This window comes from Equus caballus, chromosome 11 (assembly GCF_041296265.1).
Source record: "Equus caballus isolate H_3958 breed thoroughbred chromosome 11, TB-T2T, whole genome shotgun sequence".
NCBI classification, from domain to species: Eukaryota; Metazoa; Chordata; class Mammalia; order Perissodactyla; family Equidae; genus Equus; species Equus caballus.
This window is the reverse complement of record NC_091694.1, coordinates 26513613-26523917: the sequence shown is the minus strand read 5'-3', so window position 1 is coordinate 26523917 and position 10305 is coordinate 26513613. Positions and strand designations below refer to the sequence as shown.

Sequence of the window (10305 nt, the reverse complement as noted above, 5' to 3'; positions counted from 1 at the left end):
GCTCCCGGACTGTGTCCAGTGCCTCCCCAGGTTACCTGGCCACCACAGGCCCTGGGCACTCAGTTCCACCTTTCCTGAGTCCCTCACGGATGTCGGTTGTTGTGTAAGGCCTGGGTAACAGAGATCTGAGACTCAGGCCTGGTGTCAAGGACAGAAAAATAAATGCCATGTAGTAGGTCCAAAGTTATAGTAGACTCTAAATCACCCATCCCTAAGTACCCATATTTTCTGAACCCCAAATCAGCCTATGTGGGATGTGCACTGTGAGCAACAGAATAAAGTATTTGAAGCTGTGTGGTCACTGACCTTGTGAAACCTGAGGCCTGGAAGGACGGCGGGAGAGCTTTAGCTCCTGGGGGCCAGGGAGCTGCTGGGGACAGGGAGGGCCGAGGGGCAGCCATCTGTGGCAGGCTCTGCTTCCTAGGCTTCAGGTTGACAAGGTGGTAGGGTCAAAGTCTCCAGGAAGTGCTCTTATTACCCTGTTTTACAGATGAGGAAACTGAGGCTCAAAGAGACAGCGAGTAAGCAGCCGAGCCCAGACTCAGACCTGGGTGAGTCTGACTGTACAGGCTGAGGCTGGAGTGTGACAGCGACTGGTCTGGGGCTGCGGGTGGGCAGTGAGCTGGTGAGAGGGAGCCCTGAGATTGGACTCCCCTGAACCTCACATCTCCGCCAGGTAGCCATAGTTCCCAGGCCCCGTATCTGTGCAAGTAGGGGGAAGAAGGAAGGTGACAGGTGCTGGTATCTGGACACTTGTCCCCTCAGGCTCTAAGATAATGTGCTATTTATTGGGGCGCCCTGGCCTAGAAGCAGGTGCAACAGACTGTCCCGAAGCCTCCGAGGGTGGGTGAGGAGCTGAGTCCTCACCTCCCTGGTCCCCTGACCTGAGTGGCTGGCGCTCACACCTCCTTGGAGGCTGTTTTGTGCTCACCATTTTCCCATGGTGCCTTGAGAAGCTCCCACTCCTCTGGCCTCTCTTCTTTCTCGGGGAGCAGCTTGTCTTCCGATCCTGGCCGCATCCTTACTGCAGGAAATTATCTCTAAGCAGGGATTGGTGCAGCTGGTCCTGGATTCCTTCTTGGAGCTGTGGCCTAGGAAGACCCAGGGAAGCGGACAGGGGACAGGGGACACTTGTGCCTCGTTGCCTCCCTGCCTGGGGCACCGACAAGCTGTGGGCCATGCCGCTGCTGCAGGCTCCTGAACACATCTCCAGGGGAGGGGAGCAGCCGCGAGACCTGAGACCAGGGTGCTCTGTCTCCGTGGGCACTGAGCCATGTACCCTGAGCCTCCTCTCCCAGAGCTCCCTAGGGAGTCACAGCCGGGCAGAATACCACCCCGCCCCACTCTTGTCTCTTCTACCTTGGTGCCTCTAAACTCGACACCATCAGTGGCAGGGTCTGGAGTCTCCCTGGCCTTCCATGCGTGGTGATGGGGCTGGGGACTGAGATACGAGTCAGAACATCTGGGTCTAAGCCCCATGCCTTCCTGCCTCTGTGTTCTTGGTGAGTCGCCTGGTCCTTCTGGCCTCTCCTGTCCCTAGTCCACAGAGCTGTGGTGCGCACTGCAGCTAAGGGGCCCAGGAGAAGCAGTGTCCCTCCATCACCCAACCATGGTCCCGTGGGCCAGACTTTCCTTCTGCAAGGGTTCACCAAAGAAACAACACCATCCACACCCACTCCCCTCTCCCACACACACATTAGCCCAAAAACAGCACACAAGAAGGCCTGTTGATACTATGAGCTTTTAATTCGTATCTTCCTCCCTACATTTGAGGAAGAGATGAGGATGCCCCACAAGGACCTTCTTCAGCTGCGGAGGGTCATGGACAGAATGAAGGGCTGAGGAGGGAATGGGGGGCAGTGGAAGAGCTGACAGTGGGCTTCCTGAATCCTTTACCTAGCGGTGGGGTGGCTGGACCTGCACAGGCAGTCCGGAAACAAACATCACCGACCAGCTGCCACATCCCCAGACCTGCCCTCCCAGGCCTGGTGCAGAGCCGCCCTCCAGCTCCCTGCGGCTCCCAAGGCCACCACCAGAGGGCAGCCTCGAGCAACATTCCTTTTCTTCCCGAGCCTGCCTCCCCTCTCCCTCCCTCCTTATTTCTTCACCAACCGCCTTCCATGCCTACCTTTTCTCTTCCTTTATTTCTCCTCCTACCAAAACATATTCTGGGGCTTCTATCTGCTTTATGTCCCAGGAAGCCAGCAGCAGATGAAAGCACACTGTCCATCAAATGGGACCATTTGACAGCTGGGAGGGCCAGTCGTGGGTCTAGTTCTGGGGGACCCTGGGATCTGGAAATCTGTGTTCAGTAACTATGAGCTGGCCAGTGACCAACGTCTCTCTGTGGTCCTAGCACCTGGCCCCAGTGAGGGTTCAGAAGGTGCCTATTGAGTTGGACTATACAGAACTGAATCAATAAACTGACAATCAATAAACTGATCAATAAAGCCCAGGAGAGGAACCATGAGAAACAAGTTTCTGCTGGTGCCGTGACAGCCTCAGAGACCGCTGGGCCAGCTGGACACCACCCACAGGCGCCCGCCCGGCAGCCCCCACACGGGGCAGGTCGTGTGCTGAGCTGGAGCTTGCCTCCCGCTTCCCACCACCCACGGCCCTAACATGAAGGGGGCCCGGCTCCCAGCAGTCCAGGGGGCTGTGGGGAATTTGTCTGATGAGTCCCCGGGCCCTCCTTTCTGTCCCCACCTATTCCTTTTGCCAACCAATTCACTCACTTATTCCTGTGATCACCACCTGGCCGACACTCTAGAACCCTGGCTGGGAGGCTGGCTGGGGGCAGGGTGGCCGGGAGAGCCAGAGGAGGAGGGTGGCCAGCAGAGAGGATAATGATGCGCGAGCAGACTGGTCGTCAGGAGTAACTTGCAGGTGTCTACTGACCTCTCCTCTTGTCCCCCTTAGCTAAAAAAGATATGGACCCCTTATTGAACCCGAAGATCTGAAGTTGATCTAAGACCCCCTGGTGGCTTTTTCCCGGTGCATTGATTGATGTTTCCCTGCTGGCCTGAGACTGTCTAATCTGCCCTTGCCCAATTTGCTGACTGAGGGGCGTCGGGGGCGGGTACGTGGAAGAGGGCCAGGGAGGGGCCGGGGTGGGGTGGGGGCCTTCACTGCAAGCCCGGGAACTCCTTGAGGACGTCGCAGGTCTTCTTGTGCATGACCTCACGCAGCTTCCTAACCCGCCGGCTGCTCGACGCCCCCACGAAGCTCTCGGGCCGCAGCATGGCCATGCCGCTGTCCACCTCGCCCATGATGATGAGCGGGGTGTCGCCCACCGTCACATTGGGGCAGGGGCAGGTCCAGTCCACGTGCAGCAGGGTGACCTCCAGCGGCTCCCGGCCCAGGAACTTGAGGCCCATCTTCTCATCCTTTAGGACCTCATCCACGGTCACCAGGGCGCGACCCGAGTCGGGCTCCTCCGTCACCTCGGAGACTCGGCCCAAGATGACAAAGTCGCTCCGGCAGAAGCTGGTAACGAGCTTCTGCCTGGGCTTGCAGGCCGGGCAGCGCGGGGTCCCCCGAGGGAAGGGGCAGGACTCCTCGCAGGCCTCACGGCTCTCGAAGTTGTTGCCGTTGCCCTCGCAGCCGCCGTAGACGAAGGACTGGCACTGGCCCGTCTGGCTGTTGTAGGCCCAGCGGGGCGCGTAGGCCTTGCAGGGCCCCTGCAGGGCGGGCAGGCTGCACACGGCCAGCGGCCCGCTCATGCAGGCCAGCACGCAGGCCTCGTAGGTCTCAAAGTGGTTGCGGTTGCGGTGGCAGTGGCCGAAGGGGAAGGTGAGGCAGTTGTTGGCCTGGGCGTCGAAGTGCCAGCGGGTCTGCTCCTCGCCGCAGTCCTCGCTGTCGGGCGGCTGCAGGCACTCAGCCGCGGGGAAAGCCGTGGCGTTGACGCTGCCCTCCACGCTGGCCGCGGCCGGCGCCCCCCTGACCACCGACAGCGGGAAGTCGGCGCGAAGGACCCCGGCGGCGTTGCGGGCTGTGCAGGTGTAGATGCCGGCGTCCTGCGGCTGGGCGTTATAGATGACCAGCTGGGCAATGTTGGTGACCACCACGTTGCCGCGCACATGGTTGGGCCGCATGACCACGTTCTCTCGATCCTCCAGCTGCTTCTCCCAGGTGATCTCAGGCCGGGGCCGGCCCACCACGTCACAGAGGAAGCTCACCGTCTCCCCCATGCTGACCGACTGGTGCACAGGGTGGTTGAGCAGAGCTGGGGCCACCATGTCCAGCCCGGGGGTCTCCGGGGAGGCCGTGGTGGGGCGCACGGTGGTCTCGGGCGGCGGGGGGCTGGTGTTGGGCCAGGTGAAGTGATAGCGGCAGGTGACCACGGCCAGCGTGATGCCCTTGGAGCAGGCCTCCGCGTCCATGTAGCAGCGGTTATAATAGGTGAGGCCGTCCGAAGCGCAGGTAAAACTGGGCTCCTTCTCACAGCGATCTTTGCATTTACACACAGGCTGGCCGTCCCAGATGTCACACTCGGAGCCCTGCTGCAGACACATGAAGTGGTCGCACGTGGCCTCCTTGGGCATGCCCACCGGGCCCTTCTTCCCCTTCACGTCCATGTAGCGGGCCGCCACACAGCTCTTGGTCCCGCACACGTTGGGGCAGCACTTCTCATAGGTCTCACACTCCTAGAGAGAGCCAAAGTGAGAGGGCTGAGCAGGGAGGAGAAGGAAGAGGGGACAGGCTTCCCCCTATCCCACGGTTTCTGCGGAAGGGAACTGACATGTACTCGCTCACCGTGAGTGAAACATTTTGAGAATAATAATCACCAACAGAGACACAGTGCCTACTATTTGCCAGTCCCTCTTCTAAGAACCTTTGCACAGTCAACTTACTCAATGCTCATCACACCCGTGAGCCAGGTAGGCCCATGAGCCTCCCTTCACAGGTGCTGGTAACTGAGGCACAGAGAGATCAGGTAACTTGCCCAAGGTCACACAGCAGGTGTGGGAAGACACAGGCACATATCTCTAAGAGGGGAGTTTTCCTGCTATTGTTTCACAGATGAGCGTGCAGAGACTCAGAGAGGAGACGCCGGAGTCCACGGAACTGGAAAGTGGGACAAAAGGCTCCAAGCTTCAGGTGGGCGGGATTGTGAAATGAGGTTTTTTCCTTCTACTTCGTATAGTTACCACAAACAAGGTCTACGCTGGAACAAATGAGCCTGCCTTTTTTGTCTTTTTTCTATTGGGGCGAGGATGCCCTGGCCAAACTGAAGAGGTCACACCAAACACTAAGAAGGAAAAGTCAGACACTGCTGGGACAGACGTTTGAGGCTGTCCACACACGCATCGGGAGTGGCGGCTCGGATGAGGGCCCACGTGCATCCAAAGCCGAGCGGCCGGGCAGGCGGCACTGGCCCAGGACGCCAGGTCTCAGCTCCCTGGGCTGCGCTGCAGCCGGTGCCCAGTTCCAACATGCGGAACATTTCATGGGGAAATCAACAAGGGAAAAAGCCCTCTTGGGTGACAAAGGTCAGCGAGGCCGTCAGCGAGGACTTACCAGGCTGTAATTCCCTCTGATGCTCTGTGGAGGCACGTAGGGCATTAGTTTAATTCCTCGAAATTAGCAACATGGTCTGGGGCCGACACAAACAAGGATTTCACGTGGTGTTTTCGACAACAACACACGGTGCCCGCTGGGCGGGCGACAGGCCTAATCCCCCGCCTGGTAGTAGCTCTGTGAATTACTCCCCACTCGGGCTGGCCTCTTGTGGTTCCGACTTTTATTTCAGCTTCTTTGACATTCCACATCAGCTAAGAGGGGGAAACACCCCCGCCGGGCTGCACGGAGCCTGCCCACTTGACTCCTCTACTGTTCTCCCCTCTCGGCTCAGAATGCGGACTTTGTGTGGAGCCCTTGTTTGCCACAGGCTTCTAGGCCACGCCAGGGGAGGCTTTGGGACAGGGATGGGCAGAGCTCAGAGCTGGGGTCTGAGGGAGAGAGACCCAGTGGGGGATTGAGGAAGGAGGGGCCTGGGAGCAGGCAGGAGAACCAGCTCCTCGGCCTGAGGGCAGTCAATTCCCTAAGAGATGCTGGCCCAGGAAGCTCCCTCAGGACTCGGAGGTCCAAGGAAGGCCGGGGCCTCGGGGACCAGGGGCAAGGTATTTCTGGGCACAGGAAACCTAGAATGACTCCTTAGAACAGCTTTTGCTTAAGGGCCCAGAATGTGCCCATAGGCTGTCTGAATCCCCAGCTCCACACAGGTGCCTTCTCCCCAAGATGCAAAACCAGCTAGAGCCTCACTGTCCCCAATCCCACCTGACTTATCAGACCAGCCTGTGCAGGCTGCCCTGCAAATGCAGCTGACCGAGGGCGTGACCTCAGCCAGAGGGGCACGCTCTGCCACCCCTCCCCACTCCTTATCTTCCCTTCCCTCGGCACCACCATTGTTCATTGGCAGTATCTGGCCTGAGAGGCCTGAGAATTGTCCCCTGGGCACTGTGAGGCACAGGCCCCTCTCTCCAGGGTGATCCTGTGCTCTCCTGTGGGTGACATGCATTTGGCAGAGGGAACATCAGGGTCTCTCATATTCCCTGCTGATGCCCAGCCTAGCCCTGAGCCCCAGGAGCAGGCCAGGCCGGCAGGAAGGGCCTTCGCCCAGGCAGGCGCCAGGTAAGGGCAGACTCTTCACGCCTGGGGGTCTGGGGGTGGCATGAATGGCCCTTGGACTTGGAGGCTGGGAGAGAATTGCCCTAGAAGCAGGCCTGTCCTGCTTATGGCAGGGTGCTCTGATGGGAGCAGAGGGGAGGACCGAGGAATCTGGCAGGTTGAAACGACGTCTACTTCCCTCCCAAGGACACCCAGAGAGTCTGTTTAGAGCTGCTCCTGCCCACCCTCCCTGTCAGCCTGGTCAGATCTCAGGGTCAGGGACCAAACCCCTGGGGAGGGGGCCTGGAGGCTGGACGAAGCCTCAGCTTTGTTGTGAGACGTGGGTTCCAAGCCCACCCTCCCATCCCTGGCTGTGGGAACTTGTGTTGCTCTCTGCACCGTCTAGAGTGTCTCCTCTCACCTGTTAACGGGCTGCTGATGGGTTGCGCCAGTCCATGCGATGTGCCTGGCCTAGCGCTGGCTCTGAGCAGCCCTCTGTGAACCTGAGACCAGGAATCAGAGCGTTCCCAGTCCCCGGTGAATGTGGACATCACACCTGCCTCTTCTTTCAGGACTTGGAGTTAGACATCATGCCCCGTGTACTCCATGTGGCCTGGGGCCCGAGGTCCTTCACCTTCCTGGGCCCTGCAGGGCACTCCTGAGCCGTCCCCACCCCCACAGTCCCACTGTCCCTCACTAACACTCTCACGTGATCTGTCTCAGCCTTCCGGATCCCCACTCACCTGGTCCGTCTCACACTCCCGCTTGCAGGTGCTCTGAGCATCCACCCAGAGGTTGGGGTTCATGTCGTTGGGGCAGATGCCAGCGTGGGAATAGCGGATGGGCGGCAGTGCCAGGCCTCGCGGGGGCACCCCGAGCAGCAGCAGCAGCACTGCCACCTGCCCCCAGCAGAACCAGAACCGGCGGCACCCCAGGGCCCACATGGTGTGGTCCGCGGTGGCCAGAGACCTCCCCTGCGACAACGCCAGCGGCTGGGGCCCACCAGGGCCTTCTCCTTCTCAGGGCTGCAGACACCTGCCCTCCCCACTCCAGCAGGCTCCCCTGCCGCTGCCGAGGCTGCGGCTGCCGCGGCTGCCTCCACCGAGTCAGTGGAGCCGGGCTGTGCGGCCTCAGATAAAGGAAAGGTCTTTGCAAGGAAACTCCCTCTCCTGAGGTGCAGGGAGAGGAGCTGCAGCAGGGGCCCAGGCCGGGTTTCTATCCTGGGCGCGCCCCCCGAGTGGGAGCGAGCTGACCTGACGCCTGTCACAGGCCGGCTGCTGGCTCCTCCGTCCCGTGGCTGATCACAGACTTGTTGCAGAAGGGGAAAAAAAAAGCTGGAAGCAGTTTAGGCGGCGTATCTGGCACGGTGGGACACCTGCTTGTTTTTGACTCCAGGAGGCCTTTAACCCCTTCAAGGGCCAGAAATGGCATGTGCTTTGGGGGGAGCTGGCTCCAGGACACGCAAGCTCGCTGTAAAGGGGCGGTTTGTTTCCCTTTCCCCCACCTCCCCGGCCGGGCCCCCTCCTTCCCTTGGCCACCTCTGAAGAACACACAATCGCTTGTTACAAGGAGGGACCTGCAGCCGCAGGGTTAGCATCGCCAGGCCCGATAGTACATTTGAGAGCAAATGACGTGGAAAAACAACAAGTTCACGGCCATTCCAGGGCGGGCCTGAGCAGCGCTGTGCTGTAAGCCGACTCCCAGCCCAGCCCCGGGTCCCTTTGTGGGGGGTGTGCGCACGGACAGCTCCCTATCTCTCTGTCCCGGGCAGTTTGCGTCTCAAGTTCCAACTTTGGTGAATTTTCCCCAAATCATTCCAGAGACACATACCAGATATGCTCCGGCTCCCCCGGCTGCCAGGGAGGATCACATTCCTCGCTCCTCGACTGACACACTGTCGGCTCCAAGAAAACCTCCGCGGTAACAGTGTCTGAGGAGGGCGCTGGGCCGCCGGGCTGCCCTCGCTGCCGACCACAATGGCTGCGCTCAGTGAGCTCTGTCGGAGGGCCAGAACTCTCGGGCCTCGCTTCCCCCCACTTTACAAAGGAGAAGGTTCATAGAGGGAGAGGGCAAGCGACTTGCCCAAGGTCACGCAGAGTAAGCAGTGCTAGTAATACCAACTGCTGCTATTTACTGGGCTCTTACTAGGCGCCAGGCTCAGTGTGCATCATCTCATTTAATCCTAGCAACAAACCGTACCTTCATTTTAGATTTGAGGAAAGGATGCACAGAGAGCCTAAGCAACGTGCCCGGCATTGCACAGCTAGGTGGCCCACCATTAATACAGGAAACAGGGACACCAGCTTGCGGGGTGCGGGCAGGGGCCTTTGGAAACCACTCCCCACCCCCAACTGTCAGAACGGCTGTCAAGGTACGGCCCCAACTCTGGTTTTTACAGGCTGGACAAGAAGTTTGTGAAATCTCAGGGGCTGTGTTTGTGGAGGGGGCCAGGAAAAGAGCCAGAAGCTGCCAGGGGCTGGGGGCAATTTCTCTCCCATTTGGCATGAAATGGCTCGTATCTAAAATGCCACCGAAAAGTGAGCAGGCTGAGAGTTTTTGCATTGGTCACTTGATCCCCAGAGGGTGGGAGGTGGGGAGACAGATCCCCCAAAGAGAGAGGCGCCTTTTCAAGGCCAAACCGCAAAGGATCTGGGGGCGGGAACTGAGCTGCTGTGTCCCAGGGAGAGTAGAGCCAGTGGACCCAGCACATGTCAGAGCCAGAAGAGACCTGGAAGGTCCCCAGTCGTGCTCTTGTTTACAGATGGGGAAGCTGAGTCCTGAGCCCAGGCCTCTCCTTTCCCAGGTCCGCTCTCCCCTTCAGGGTTAGAGTTCGCCATCTAATTCGACTGTAAAAAGGCAGCTGAGCCTTCTTTCCGCCCTGCAGACTGGTCCTCTTCCTGGAGGGGTGTGGGTTGCCTTCTCCCGCCTGAGCCAAGTCCTTCCCGGTGCGCGGGTCATTCTGCAGGATCTGTCCTTTCTGCTTATGTCAAAGAGCTAATGAAGGGTGTCAGATCCTAACCCCCTAAATTACTGGAGTAAACTGCCCTCCAAGGCTGGTCCCAGTAATGAAGCCAGACAGCGGGCGACGCCGACTGCTTTGAATGCCTGTAATTTCGGAAACCCGTGTTCCAGCTGCTCGGAGCGGGGCCTCAGCCCAGCGCTTGGCGAAGGTGGTTTGTGCAGCCTCCTTTGACATCACAAAGGGAAACGGATGGTGACACGTTTCTAAGCAGGACTTAGAAAAATTGTCACAGCCCCATTATGTGAGGACAAGTATCCAGGGAGAGATTTCTGGGGAGTCCCTTGACATCCCTTGAGGGAGGGGGGTGCTGGAGGGGAGTCGGCAGGAAGCTTGTGCATCCTCACCCGCTCTTTGGGGTTGGTGGAGAAAGCCCTCTGCCCAGCTTGGTCTGGTCAAGAGCCATGGGCCTCTCCCGCCCAGGACACCTCACCTGGCCATTCTGCTCTGAGAACTCTCAAAACAGCATCAGAGAAGAAGGGACCCCAGAACACTCCAGCTCGCCCTCTCAGCCCCTCCAAGTCTCCCACCGAAACACAGCTCAGAATAACAAATAATATCCGATCAGGGCGGGGAGCCCACACGGCGTTCCACCGACATCATCGCCGCTGACCCTCACGCCAGCCCCAGGAGGGAGCCCAGCAGAGGCTGCTCTGAGCTCCGTGGTACGGGAGAGG

General features: G+C 59.4%; 1 protein-coding gene and 1 long non-coding RNA gene across 3 annotated transcripts; one reads left to right on the top strand and one right to left on the bottom strand.

Moving 5' to 3' along the window:
- Positions 1–468: 468 nt before the first annotated feature.
- Positions 469–2438, top strand: LOC138916152 (uncharacterized). Its single transcript, XR_011422982.1, has 2 exons — positions 469–551; positions 1049–2438. It is a non-coding gene; the product is annotated as an uncharacterized lncRNA (long non-coding RNA).
- WFIKKN2 (WAP, follistatin/kazal, immunoglobulin, kunitz and netrin domain containing 2) lies at positions 1728–8712 on the bottom strand. Of its 2 annotated transcripts, none has more exons than XM_005597493.4 (2): positions 8440–8712; positions 1728–4646 (listed from the first exon to the last, which is right to left on the bottom strand). In XM_005597493.4, exon 2 carries the CDS (start codon positions 4575–4577, stop codon positions 3126–3128), a length of 1452 nt encoding a protein of 483 aa, XP_005597550.2. In that variant the 5' UTR covers positions 4578–4646; positions 8440–8712; the 3' UTR covers positions 1728–3125. The 2 variants fall into 2 exon arrangements, with proteins under 2 accessions (XP_005597550.2, XP_001499830.2); XM_001499780.5 differs by having other exon boundaries at positions 7353–8591.
- Positions 8713–10305: the final 1593 nt, after the last annotated feature.

Bases quoted from the DNA above. Each gene is read 5' to 3' on its own strand.
- WFIKKN2 (XM_001499780.5), bottom strand. From the start codon at position 7,553: ATGTGGGCCCTGGGGTGCCGCCGGTTCTGGTTCTGCTGGGGGCAGGTG. The intron at 4,647-7,352 runs GTGAGTGGGGAT...GGCTCTCTCTAG, and splicing joins GGGAGTGTGAGACGGACCAG to GAGTGTGAGACCTATGAGAA.